The sequence below is a fragment of the Microcebus murinus genome, chromosome 14, assembly GCF_040939455.1.
Source record: "Microcebus murinus isolate Inina chromosome 14, M.murinus_Inina_mat1.0, whole genome shotgun sequence".
Classification (NCBI taxonomy): domain Eukaryota; kingdom Metazoa; phylum Chordata; class Mammalia; order Primates; family Cheirogaleidae; genus Microcebus; species Microcebus murinus.
Window position 1 is genome coordinate 22,874,593 of NC_134117.1, and position 14,491 is coordinate 22,889,083.

At 39.6% G+C, this 14,491-nt stretch overlaps 1 protein-coding gene across 2 annotated transcripts in view; it reads right to left on the reverse strand.

Annotated features, from left to right (window-relative positions):
- Positions 1–10,325, reverse strand: part of SLK (STE20 like kinase) — a 72,675-nt gene extending 62,350 nt beyond the window's left edge. The window contains exon 1 of one of the 2 annotated variants that reach the window (XM_012770608.2): positions 9,319–10,325. In XM_012770608.2, coding sequence (XP_012626062.1) covers positions 9,319–9,468 — 150 coding nt within the window. In that variant the 5' untranslated portion in view covers positions 9,469–10,325. The remainder of the gene's footprint in view (positions 1–9,318) is intronic. The other variant, XM_012770617.2, reaches the window with a different exon arrangement.
- Positions 10,326–14,491: the final 4,166 nt, after the last annotated feature.

The window sequence follows — 14,491 nt, forward strand, 5'->3', positions numbered from 1 at the left end:
AGCCATAACCACAGACCCTTAAAATTTTAAGTGATTTCATAAATTTCATGCCATACAAGATGCCAACTGGAAATAAAATATATATGCTTTACAAGAAAAAATGAAACAAGATGTTCTGATTTCTACTGTATTTCTTTAAAAGTGAGATGCTAAAATAATAGCATACAAAAAGAAATGAAATTTATTTACTTGCTCACATTTTGGGTCATGACAAGGAAGGAAGGAAAGGAGGGAAAGAAGGACAATGGAAGGAAAGAGGGAGGGAAAGAGGAAAGGATGGATGAATGGACAACAGACAGAAGGATTCAAATACCTTCCCTTTTTAAAGAAACCACTCAGATTAACTAATATTTCACACCAATTTATAGGAAAAACTGAGCTGGTAAATTGGAAAAATTGACCACCTTATAAAAGACCAAGAAACAACAAAATATTCTGTTTTTATATTCTATATGTACATTCAGTGGTTATATCCTTACAGATAAAAAAAACAGGAGGATAATAAGAAACACAGGAATATAAAGCAACTGTCCCTGGTCTTGACATTTTTCTTCTTATAACTTTGAGACGAGATTGTCCACTTAAAAACTTCTGAAAATGATTCATCTCTAGAAAATAAAATTATTCACTGAAATTCAGATTAGTATTTTCCATTAAAATTCTTAAATTTCAAATAATTCTTAAAGTTATTAAATTTCAAAATCATCTCAGTTCCTAAAAGTGACAGATTTTTATAACAAAAATGCAACATTTTATACAGTAACAGTAACAGCATCTTATATTCAAGTAGAAGTATACCTTAGCATTGGCCGGGTGGGGTGGCTCACGCCTGTAATCCTAGCACTCTGGGAGGCCGAGGCGGGCAGATTGCTCAAGGTCAGGAGTTCAAAACCAGCCTGAGCAAGAGTGAGACCCCATCTCTACTATAAATAGAAAGAAATTAATTGGCCAACTAATATATATAGAAAAAATTAGCCAGGCATGGTGGCACATGCCTGTAGTCCTGGCTACTCGGGAAGCTGAGGCAGCAGGATCACTTGAGCCCAGGAGTTTGAGGTTGCTGTGAGCTAGGCTGAAGCCATGGCACTCACTCTAGCCTGGGCAACAAAGTGAGACTCTGTCTCAAAAAAAAAAAAAAAAAACAAAACAAAAAAGTATACCTTAGCATAGATTATGGTGGCAAAATAAGAATGAATTGCTTCTGTTACTGAATTGGGAAAAGATCTGTGTAAATTTAAAGAGACTTACAAAGAGGAGAAATGAGAATATAGTTTTATGTCACTTATCTGGAAGTCTATGTCAGCACATAACACTAAGTCTCTGCTGTTAAACAGAAAACTAAGAAGGAAGGTTGAAAAGCTTAAACCTTCTGTCAAAAAGTTTAAAAGCTTAAAAGAAATTTTAAAAGTTTAAACTTCTGCCAGAAAATATATTATAAAATAATTCACTAAAATTGCTAGCACTTCAAATGTCAGATTATTTAAAATTTTTCAGGAAGAATTAATCAACATAATTAGATAAATGAAAGCAACAAGGAATAAAAATAATCAAAAAAAGAGAAAAACTTTCAGAGAACAGAATGAAAAAGATACAAGAGATGTGAATGGATAAATGGATGATTAGATGAGTAGATGTGTAACAGAGTAAATATAGCAAAATATAAACTGGTGAATCTAGGTAGTTTATATGTGTATGTTTGTTCACTATACAATTTTTTCAACCTTTTTATAAGATTGAAAATTTTAATAAGAATGCTGGGTGAAAATTAACAATAAGAGAATTCAGTAAGGTTAAGAAATTACAGAATTATGGCCAGGCGTGGTGGTTCATGCCTGTAATCCTAGCACTCTGGGAGGCTAAGGTGGGTGGACTGCTCAAGGTCAAGAGTTCAAAACCAGCTTGAGCGAGACCCCGTCTCTACTAAAAATAGGAAGAAATTAAGTGACCAACTAAAAATATATATACAAAAAATTAGCCAGGCATGGTGGCACATGCCTGTAGTCCCAGCTACTTGGGAGGCTGAGGCAGGAGGATCGCTTCAGCCCAGGAGCTTGAGGTTGCTGTGAGCTAGGCTGACACCACGGCACTCACTCTAGCATGGGCAAGAAAGTGAGACTCTGTCTTAAAAAAAAAAAAAAAGAAATTACAGAATTAACAATAATTAATAGCCTTCCCACATCCAAACAATAACTGCAAAACATAATGGGAGAGTTGGGATATAATGGTGACAAAAAATAATGGGAGAAATATCCCATTCAAAATAGCAATTGAGGCTGGGCGCGGTGGCTCACGCCTGTAATCCTAGCACTCTGGGAGGCCGAGGCGGGCGGATTGCTCAAGGTCAGGAGTTCAGCCTGAGCGAGACCCCGTCTCTACCATAAAAATAGAAAGAAATTAATTGGCCAACTAATATATATAATATAAAAAAATCAGCCGGGCATGGTGGCGCGTGCCTGTAGTCCCAGCTACTCGGGAGGCTGAGGCAGGAGGATCGCTTGAGCCCAGGAGTTTGAGGTTGCTGTGAGCTAGGCTGACGCCACGGCACTCACTCTAGCCTAGGCAAGAAAGCGAGACTCTGTCTCAAAAAAAAAAAAAAAAAAATAGCAATTGAAAAGATAATTTAAAGGCAAAAATTGAATGAGTTAATGCAGAACTTAAACAGAAAAATATTAAAACTTTAAGACAAAGTGGCCAGGCGTGATGGTTCATGCCTGTAATCTGTAATTCTAGCACTGTGGGAGGCTGAGGCCGGAGGATCGCTTGAGTTCAGGAGTCCGAGACCAACCTAAGCAACATAGCCAGACTCCATCTCCACAAAAAACAAAGGACAAAAATAGAAAAATTATCCGGCAGCATCCGCCTGTAGTCCCAGTTACTTGGGAGGCTGAAGCAAAAGGATCACTTAAGCCCAAGAGTTTGAGGTTGCATGAGCTTCATGATGATGCCACTTACTCCAGCCAGGCAACAGAGTGAGACTCTGTCTCCAAAAAAAAAAAACAAACAAAAAAAAGTGACCTCAATGTCTCTGGCCTATGCAACCAGTAGATGGAGATGGCAATTACTGAATGAGAACACAGGAGGAAAGAATTGGGGGCTGACCCCATGAGCTGAATTAGTTCAGGTTTTGGACTGGCCAGTTTAAAGTATCTGTGAGACATTCAAGAGAAAATCTCTAATAGACAGCTGGATGTGTGGATCTGGAGGTCAAAAGGGAGGTTTTGGGGTAGAGACATAAATCGCATTTAGATGGTAATTGAAGCCATGGGAGAAGACATATTCTCATAAGAAAAGGAAAAGAGGACCTACCCCCAAGCACTGTGGAATCTCAGTATTAGAAAGTCAAAGTGGAAGAGCCAGCAAAGGAGTCTGAGGAACAGATACTGAGGTAGAAGGAAAATCAAGAATATGGTGACCTAAAAGCCAAAAGATGATCTTTTTAAAGGAAGGAATGGTCAAGTGTCTCAAATGCTTCTGAGAGGTCAAGTAAGATAGAAGTGTCCACTGAATTTAGAGACATGGAGAATCCTAAGACCATGGTAAGAGCCATGAGGGTGGGGGGTGGGCAGGCTGTCAAATAAATAACACAAGAAAATGCCACAGAACTGAAGGACACAGGACTTTGGATTGAAAGGACTAACAAAGGGTCCCCCAAAATGAAAGGAGGAAAAAAAAGAGGCCTACATCAAAGTACATTACTATGAACAAGGGATAAAAAGAAAATCCTAAAAGGTATTAAGAGAAAAAGATCACAAAGAATCCAAGAAAAAAAATTCTATCAGACTTTCAACAGCAATACTTGAAGCCAAAAGACAATGAATGGAACAAAGTGCTAAAAACGCTAACAAATTCTACATCTTAAAAAGTCTAAGAAAAACTTATTTTTGAACCAGAATTCTATACATCAAGCATGACATTATAATAAAGACATATTCAAACAGGCAAGGTCTTTAAAGATATATTTTCCATGGATCCTTTCTCAGAAAGCTATGATAGGTAGTAAACAACAAAAACAAGAACATTTCGATAGGAAAAACAAAGTATTTAAGAGACACTTGAAGTAGTTTATGTTCCCAAGACTTCTAGAGAAAAAATGATAACCCATTATTGAGAGATACTAAAAAAGATCTAAATATAGAGAAAACATATGCATAGATGGGAAGACTCAATATCCATAGAGAGGTTAATTTTTCCAAAGCTCATTTATAAATTCAATAAAATCTCCCTCTCTCAAAAAAAAAAAAAAAAAAACAACAGTAGTTCCTTTGTGTAATTCAACCAAGTTAATTCCAAAATGTACACAGAAGCCCTGAGAACCAAGAATATATCAGACTATGTTGAAGAAGAAGAAGGGGAACTCTAAATCTAGCAGAGATTTGTTTTAATGCTTTCCTAATTAAAACAGTGGGATACTGGTACAGGAATAGACAAACATATCAATGAAATGAATAGAGATTGCAGAAAACAACATATGTTATATAATAGACAGGCCACTTCAGAGCAATGGGGAAATATTTCTCCCCCCAGTGAATAGTTCTGGGGCAACTGGGTATCCACATGGGAAAAAAAATGAAATTGGACCCCTACCTCCTACCATTTACCAAAATCTATTCTAGGTGGATTATACACCTAACTGTTAAAAATAATAAGGATTTCAGAATACAGGAGATTATCTTCATGATCACAGGTTATGAAAGAATGTCTTAAACATAACACAAAAAGCATCACACACACTCTACAAGTAAACAAGAAAAAGACATCAATAGAAAAATGAATAATAGGCCGAGTGTAGTGGCTCATACCTATAATCCATGCATTTTGGGAGGCCAAAGTGATAGATAGGATCACCTGAGGACAGGATTTGAGACAGGCCTGGGCAACACAGTAGGAACCCATCCCTACAAAAATTACAAAAATTAGCTGAATGTGGTAGCACACACCTATAGTCCTAGCTACTCAGAAGACGAAAGCAGGAGGATTGCTTAAGCCCAAGACTTGGAGGTTGCAGAGAGCTATGATGATGCCACTGTACTCTACCCCTGTTGAAAGAAAAGAAAGAGAGAAAGAAAGAGAATGAAAAGAAAAATGAGTAACATACTAAAAAAAAAATGAGTAACTGAAACACAAAAGAAGAAATCCAAATTACCAATAAAGATATGAAAAGAATTACTTATAAGTAATCTGAGAAAGGTGAATTAAAACCACAATAAAAAATATACCACCAGATTGTATAAACTACCCTATAAGCCAGCAATTCCACTCCTGGATTAAGTTTTAGCAAAACTCACATATATGTGCACCAGCAATATACGTAACAGCCAAAAACTGGAAATGACTAATACGTCCACTAACAGTATAATGGTAAATAATAATTGGAAACATAATCATATAATGGAATACTATGCCACAATGAAAGTGAACTAACTATAGCTCTAGGCAGCAACAAAGATGCCCATAACAAATATAATGTTGATATTGAAAGAGGTAAGACACAACAGAATACACTCAATATGATTCCATTCATATAAAGTTCAAGTGCATACAAATGCAAACTTACAATGTTTAGGGATACAAACCTAGATAGTAAACTATAAAGAAAAGCAAATAAATGAATAGGATAGTGGTTTGCTTTGGGGAGAGAAAGAACCAAAAACAGAAAGGAGGCGGGAGTAACTCCAGGGTGTTGGCAGAATTCTTCAACCTGATTGTTTTTAATAAGAATTCACATTATTTTTTGCTACATGTCCATATGTTTCTGTACTTTCAATACAAAGATTATATATTCCACTATTTTTCAAAAGGCACATACCCATCAGTTGTCATAAAAAAATCATTTCCATATAGCACACAGCAAGGAGTTCAACTTCAACTGGTTTGATAGATAAAACAGCTTTCTAAAAATGCAATCCAATTCACAATTTTATGTCTTTTTTTTTGTTAAAAATAATAGATATCAGGCCAGGGGTGGCTCACACCTGTAATCCTAGCACTCTGGGAGGCCGAGGTGGGTGGATTGCTCAAGATCAGGAGTTCAAAACCAGCCTGAGCAAGAGCGAAACCCTGTCTCTAAATAGAAAGAAATTAATTGGCCAACATATATATATATATAAATAATTAGCCGGGCATGGTTGTGCATCCCAGCTACTCGGGAGGCTGAGGCAGGAGCCTCAGCTTGAGCTCAAGAGTTTGAGGTTGCTATGAGCTAAGCTGACGCCACAGCACTCTAGCCCAGGCAACAAAAGTGAGACTCTGTCTCAAAAGAAAAAAAAAAATAATAGATATCTAAAAATTTAAAAAATTATGATGAGTATGACATATCTTCATTAACATGTCAAATACTATTTTTAAAAGAGAAAATAATTTCAGGCAAGGAAGCAACCTTTTAGAGTTGTATAGTGTCGGACTGAGCGGAAGGAAAAATGATTCAAATAAACTAAATACACAAACATGATTACCTACAGGTTGAGCATCACAAATCCAGAAATCAAAAAGGCTCCAAAATCTGAAACTTTCTGGGTGCTGACATGACACTCAAAGGAAATGCTCACTGGAGCATTTTGGATTTCAGATTTTCAGATGCTCAACCAGTAAATATAACACAAATATTCCAAAATCCGAAAAAAATCTGAAATCCAAAACATTTCCAGTTCCAAGCATTTTGGATAAGAGATACTCAATCTGTATGTACAATTTAATCTTTGTAACAGTTACCAATTTCCATAAGCAAATGATAGTTAGAATCAAGTTTATAAACAATTTTCTACTACATACCATTACATACAATGTTAAAGTTTGACAGCTTTTTCCCCCAAAGAGAAGGAAGTTTATAAATTCTCAATTTCTAGGGAATCTTGAAAAACAAAAACTTTCAGGAAAAAGAGGTCAAAAAAGATCAGACCAGTTTTAATTTCAAATTTTCTTTTTTTAAAAAAAAATCTTACACCTTAGGACTAGGGCAGTTGGAAGTATAGAGTAGTGAAAGGAAAAAGATGGAAAGAACCCATCCAAATATGATCCTAAAACATAGTCATCAAGCCCACAGAAATGATCCTTGACATAACTTTATAGTATTCAACTACAAAGAGAAAGTCTCTTATTTTTCAGAAAATTTTCAATTAATGTTTCACCATAGGAAGATATGTAACTTTGTATAAGACCTCATGAAATATTAATAATTTAACAGAGCTTTACTATCTCCACACAATCTGCCTGTGCCAACAGAAACCAAGAAAATGGTTTATAATATCCTTGGTTCCTTTTCCTGTCTCATCCCGTATTTTGCTTCTATGAGCTCTAAGTGTAATAAGAGTAATTTCTACTGTTTACTGAGCTCTTTCTATGTGCCTTATACTTATTTATTAACTCCTTTAGTTCCTCACACACTGAGGAATAGACCTTACTGATGAGAAAGGTCAGGCACAAAACAAATAAGTAACCTGCCCAAGGTCACATGCTGCTATTGAGTGAGGGAGCAGAGATATATTCCAACTCCAGAGCCAGTACTCTTAATACTAAGCTGTTTATATTTGACAAAACAACATATTTACACCATGAAAGCTGTCCATAATCACCTACCACCTTCTAACTATAAGATTCTAGATTCCTTGAGAATTTATTTTTGCCTTTCCCAGCTATCTGCATACACACAGAACTTTAATGGGTGAAAGAATCTAAACAAACTTTTAGGAAATCTATGATTTTACAGCTAAGAAAATGGAGGTCCAGAGAAGTTAAGTGTTTTGTGTAGGACCACAAAACTGGTGTGTGACAGCTAGCACTGAAACACAACTCTTGATTTCCAGGAGTGATCTTCCCACTACACTAAAGCCCTTCCTGCCACTCATATAACTCTGGCTAAAACCCATACTCTACCCTCCACACAATTAAGTTTACTTTTCCAACTTTCACAGCATATGATAGGTTCAATAGCATTCACATGTAGGTAAAATACATTCTTTCATTTCAACAAATAAAGAGACAGAAGCACTATGTGCAAAGGCAATGGATGAACCCAAATGTATACCATAATTTTGGCCCCTTATTATAGAAACATAAACACATCAACTGCAATAAATGACAAGTGCTATAACAACCACGTGAACAATGTGTTTTGAAAGCACACAGAAAGGAGTGGATATTTTAGCCTGGGTAAAGAATGAGGACTAGAGTTTTGATGAGACGCATTCCAGGCAGGGCAAAGACCGAAGTGTAATGGTGCTTAGAAAGTAGGAAAATGCTATCATTTCTACCAATGGATACTAAAATAAAAAACAGTACTAAATATGGGGTCAGAAGACATGAGTTCAAGTCTGGACAGTGACTCCTGTGACTGTGAACAATTTGTGAGTTTCACTATTGTCATCTGTGAAATGTAGATACTACTACTGACCCTACCTACTTTGTAGGATTTTTGTGGGGGCCAAATTATTTGAAAACATTTAAAAACTGCAACATTCTGTATAAACATAAGTTATTTACTTATGTTTTCACTTCTAGGCAACTCTGTGGGTCCTGCCCCTAAACTGTGTCTCATAAAAACCTCACCCTTCAGGATGAAAATATTCCGATGACATCATTCTTATGCTCCTTAGGAGACAGTAAATAGTTAACATTAATGCTGTCAGGTTGAAATGCCAAACCTTTTTCCACTGAAATAAACGTGTGTGCGTTTTATTTCTTAAGCACTCATAATGACTTCTAGTCAATGCTTATTGTCATTAAATTCAGAAACTAGTACCACCTGCACGTTTTCTTACAGAAATTTTCTATCAAAATTCTACTCCATTTTATGGTATACTGTCAAGCAACCAACTCAAGAATAGACTGCAAGTAGCAATCGCTTAGCTCTGATCCCAACAAACTGGTTATGCATTAGTATAGATACAACCAAATTTATGCCCTGGACTCTAAAAAAGGAACTATCAGTACTAGCATGCATGCGAATGCAAAGTTTACTGGACAAACACAAATCCACTGAAAAGTGTAATGAGTTTCTAATTTTAAAATACTCGAAGTGTACAACCAGACCCCTCCTATAAATTAAAGAACACTCTCGTTTCCTTTGAAGTTCAACACAGTAGGCTGTATAACCCTGCCTCTCTTCAGCAATCGCTCTTTAAACTACACCCAGGCCCCATTTTGTTCAACCGTAAAACCTTATTTCTTAGCTACTCCTTGGATAAACTAAGTTTCAACGTACCACTACAAAGTCAAAAAAAGGGGCGACAGACAGGAAAGGGACAGGAGCGAGAAGTCCTCGTGCCACTCCCGGCCAGTGGCTGTTTTATCTTAGAAGTGCAACTTCCCGTTTCTCCCTCTTACCTTGTACACTTTCCCAAAGGCTCCGTCACCCAGTTCTCCTATAATCTCCCAAAACTCCTCGGGGTTCAGGTCCCTCTTCACATGTTCGTACTGCTTCTTCTTCTTCTCGCTCCCCAACTTGAAGATCTTACGGAAATTGAAGAAGGACATTTTTCCTTCCAACACAGAGTTCCTTGCACTTAACGGCTAAAAACAATAAAAGGCAAAGTTTCTCCTCCCTCCTCTCCTGCGCGAGCCCGGCGGGCGGCGGCCGGCGGCCGGCGTGGGGTCTCCCGGCTCCCGCAGCTCCGGGCGGGCCGTCCCCCAGAAGGCGGGGCGGCGACTCGGGCTCCGGCCCGCGGTGGGGGGGCTGCGCGGGCGGCCCCTCTGCCAAGCCCGGCCCGCGGGCCGCGGGTGGGCGCCTTGCCCCCGGCCCACCCTCTGGGGGCGGCACCTGCCGGGACGCCCGTCCCGACCCGGCCTGGCCCGACGAGTCCGAGCTGTCCGGACGCCCGAGTCGCGGCGGCTTAGGCCCGTGTCACGGCGCGTCTCCAGGGGCGGCGGCCACTCCGGGCGACGAAAGCGGCCGCTGACCGCTGAGGCGGGCAGTCAAGAGGCTGAGCCCTCTCGCCTCGGGCAGCAAGCCTGGGGTCTCCTCTGCAGCCGTCTGCTCCCGCGGCGCGAGGCCCGCGCGTTCCCTCGGCTCTGGGGCGCCGCCGCCGCTGCCACCTCCGCCTGGCTCCCTCCACAGCCCACACAGCCTCGGCCTGGAGCGCGCCGACGCGACGCCGACTTCGTAGCGCGCCCGCGCGCTCCCCCGGCTGCGCGCCCGCCCGGTAACGCGCCCGGCTCACCGCGCGCTCGCGCGGGGGCGTCCCCTCTGGCCCCGCGCACGCGCGTTGGATCCCGCCAGCTGGCGGCCCAGAGAGGTTTGCTGGCGCTTGTCTTTCGGTGTGTGGTGGACGCTTATACTCTTCGATTCCAGACAGCTGTTCCCCATTTGCCCTCCAAGCCCCAAATCCTGTCAGTCCATGGCCTTAGTGGAGCGGCCCCGGTTGGCACGACCCTATTGATTGTGGAAGCGGATGTTGCCTCCATCTGCATTTGGGAAAAATGGTAAAGAGTGAAAGGTGAGCTGTCCGGTGGATTTCTTCCCCTCTCAAATGGGCCCCAGACAGAATACAGTGAGAGGGGAGTCTGTGTAGTGGATGTGAGCTTCGGCTTTGGGGCCAGAGCTCTGTGACCTTGGGCAGGTAACCTCTCCAAGCCTCAGTTTCCTCACTGCGAAATGAAGGTCCTAATAGTCCCCACCTGAAGGCTGTGGCGAGGAGTAAATGAGGCAATGGATGTGAGCCCTGTGCATGGTGCCTGCACTGGCAAGCGCTCATCTTAGTTCTTACTGCTCTAAGTGTGCAGGTAAGACAGACACAGATACATAAAAATTGTTTCAGCCCACTTCCCAAGGGATGAACGCGACACTCCCTTGAAGGTGACCTAACTTCTGGCCACCTCCTCAGCCATAAACCTGCTGCCACCCTTCGTGACTCCACCTGAACTAAGGCCTTCGCTTCCTGATCTGCCTCCGCCCCTTGGGCAGCACTGCCTAGTGGAGCAGTGTGAGCGTTGGTTGGAATCTGTCAGACGGTGACCTACCTTCCCCACCTCCACCAGACCCCAGCTCTTTCAGGGCAGTGGCTCGTTGGTCTAAATGGTATCCAAGTACCTGGAAACATTCCTGGCAATATAATGGGCAGGCAGATAAGGTGAATGAATGAACAGAGGTATCAGGAACAGAGGCAATGTTGCTATTCATATAATGCCCACCCACCCATTCCCAACCATTTTGCCCTCCAGCCCCAAAATGGTATGTAACAGAACCCTCCTTCCAGTACGTGGCTTAAAATTATTTGGGTTCTCAAGACACTTCTTTTTTAAAAGTGCTATTGAGGTATATTGATATAAACTGGACATATTTAAAACATGTGCTTCTTGGCCGGGCGCGGTGGCTCACGCCTGTAATCCTAGCACTCTGGGAGGCCGAGGCGGGCGGATTGCTTGAGGTCGGGAGTTCGAAACTAGCCTGAGCGAGACCCCGTCTCTACTAAAAATAGAAAGAAATTAATTGACCAACTAAAAGTATATATACAAAAAATTAGCCAGGCATGGTGGTGCATGCCTGTAGTCCCAGCTACTCGGGAGGCTGAGACAGGAGGATCACTTGAGCCCAGGAGTTTGAGGTTGCTGTGAGCTAGGCTGACACCATGGCACTCACTCTAGCCTGGGCAACAAAAGTGAGACTGTCTCAAAAAAAAAAAAAAAAAAAAACATGTGCTTCTATGTTTTGATAAATGTATACACCTGTGAAAACAATGCCATAATTAATCTATTTTTACTTAGTGTCATTTATGGAGAAAATGAAATGCACGAAGAAGAAAATAGTACTATAATTCTACCATCCAGACACAACCATTGGTAAGATTTTATTATATTTCCAAACAGGATTTTTTTGGCTGTGCATTAACTTTTTTTTATGTAGATGAGATTATGCTACATATAAAGGTTTGCATCCTGCACTTTTCATATTTTAGTACAATAGTAATTGTTCTCTTCCATCATGACATATTTAGATTATTTATAATATTTCTGTTTTAAATAAAACATGGATGAATATCTTTGTACGCAAATCCTTTTCCACATATTTGATTATTTACTCAGAATAAATTACCAGAAGTAGATTTTGGTCAAGGAGTATATGTCTGTTTCCTTTTTTTGTTCTTTTCAAACTAGAAATAGCCTTTGCTGTTTTCTCAAATTAGAAGATAGTATTGTTTTTTTTGTTTTTTGGTTTGAGACAGAGTCTCACTCTGTTGCCTGGGCTAGAATGCTGTGGCATCAGCCTAGCTCACAGCAACCTCAAACTCCTGGGCTCAAGCAATCCTCCTGCCTCAGCCTCCCAAGTAGCTGGGACTACAGGCATGTGCCACCATGCCCGGCTAATTTCTTTTTGTTCTATATATTTTAGTTGGCCAATTAATTTTCTTTCTATTTTTAGTAGAGACGGGGCCTCACTCTTGCTCAGGGTGGTTTCCAACACCTGACCTTGAGCTATCAGCCTGCCTTGGCCTCCCTAAGTGCTAGGATTACAGGCGTGAGCCACAGCGCCCAGCCAGAAGATAGTATTCTTGTTGTAAATAATTCCAGTAATACAGAAATTGCAAAGTAAGAAGCTATCTGTAATTCTCCCCTCCTGCCTTCCCCCTATTCAAATTCACCTCCAACCCAACCACTGTTAAAAGTCAAGCATGTGATGATGGATATTTTTACAGCATAGTTGGTGGTGATGTACATTTACCTTCAAACTCATCAAGTTGTGTACATTAAATATGAACAATTTTTGTATGTCAATCATATTTCAATAAAATGGTTTTCAAAAAATCACTAGCAAAGCAGATAAAGTTCAGATACCATTAAGAAATAGGCTTGAATCCAGCAGTTTGAGGTTGCAGTAAGCTATGACAACATCACTGGATTGTAGCCTAGGCAACAGAGCAAGACTCTATCTCAAAAAACAAATTAAAAAAAACTAGTTAATTAAAATTTTTACAACTGATTGATTACAACCAGTTACATATTCCTTTGTTCCTTCTCTACTCCCATTGCTTCACTTGACTAACCTTAAAAAAAAAAAGAAATAGAAATATTCTCATAGATTTTTTTCATACATTATGAAAAAAAGAAACAAATCTCTTATGAAAGTTTTTCCTTTTAATAAAATAATGCATACAGTCCAAAAAAGTTAAGCCTATGGGCATGAGGGATTTTGGGGGTAATAATAAAAACATCTGTAACAGGGTTATAATGATGATTATACTTAAAATGATTACACTTACAATGGGTGAACTATATGGTATGTAAATGTTACCTCTGGTTTTAAAGTTTGCTATATATATTTTTTTCCATGCATACCTTTTTTTAAAATACAATAACGGAATCATCCCATATATGGAACATTTAGATCTTTCTATGCCAGCACCAATAGATCTGTCTCACCCTTTTTAATAGCTGCATAGAGTTCTACTGTCTAACTCTACCATAATTTTCTTAAACATTTTTCTCTTAGTAGGCATTTAGGTGGTTTCCAATTTTTTGTCATCATAAACAATACCACAGTGAGCATGCATATGCAAGCATCTTCATGTATTTGTCTTTTTGTATTTCCTTAAGATAAAATTCAAGGAGTGGAATTAATGAATCAAAGACTATGTTAAATTTTTTTTACCTGTATTGCCAAATTGGCCTCTAGAAAGGTTGGTTGTACCAATTTACGCTCCTATCAACAATGCATAAGAATGCCAATTTTACTACACCCTCAACAGCACCAAGCTATTGCCCATCTTTTTCATCTTTACCAAGCTGATAGCCCCAAAATAACCTGCCATTTCAATTTAGAATTCTGTGATTATTAATGATATAACACCTTTTCATATCTATATTGACAACTTTGTTTCTTATTTTATGAATTGCCCATCATATCAATGAATAACAAATGATATTAGTATTCTATAAATGATGTATCAGTCTAACATACTTTGGTGAAATGATCATGGAGTTAACAAAAATTTATGCATTTTCACCGTAAGGTTATAGCCACAGAAATTATTTAATAATACTAATGTCATTTAGGCAGATTCATATTTTCCCAGTAAATGCCATTATATACAGTGTTTATGTTATTTATAAATCATAATTTGGCTTCCCAAAACTTTTTAGACCTTTAAAAGTAAGGTTTAACCAGTTAACATTTATTCATTTAATACACAATTTTTTGACTCCACTCACCTTCAAAATAGTTTAAGACATTCTCTTTATTTTATTTTTTGTGGGGGGCGGGCAGAGTCTCTCTGTTGCCCAGGCTAGAGTGCCATGGTGTCAGCCTAGCTCACAGCAACCTCAAACTCCGGGGTTCAAGCAATTTTTCTACGTCAGCCTCCCGAGTAGCTGGGACTACAGGCATGTGCCACCATGCCCCGCTAATTTTTTCTATATATATTTTTAGTTGGCCAATTAATTTCTTTCTATTTTTAGTAGAGACAGGGTTTCACTCTTGCTCAGGCTGGTTTCGAACTCCTGACCTTGAGCGATCCTCCCACCTCAGCCTCCCAGAGTGCTAGGATTACAGGTGTGAGCCAAGACA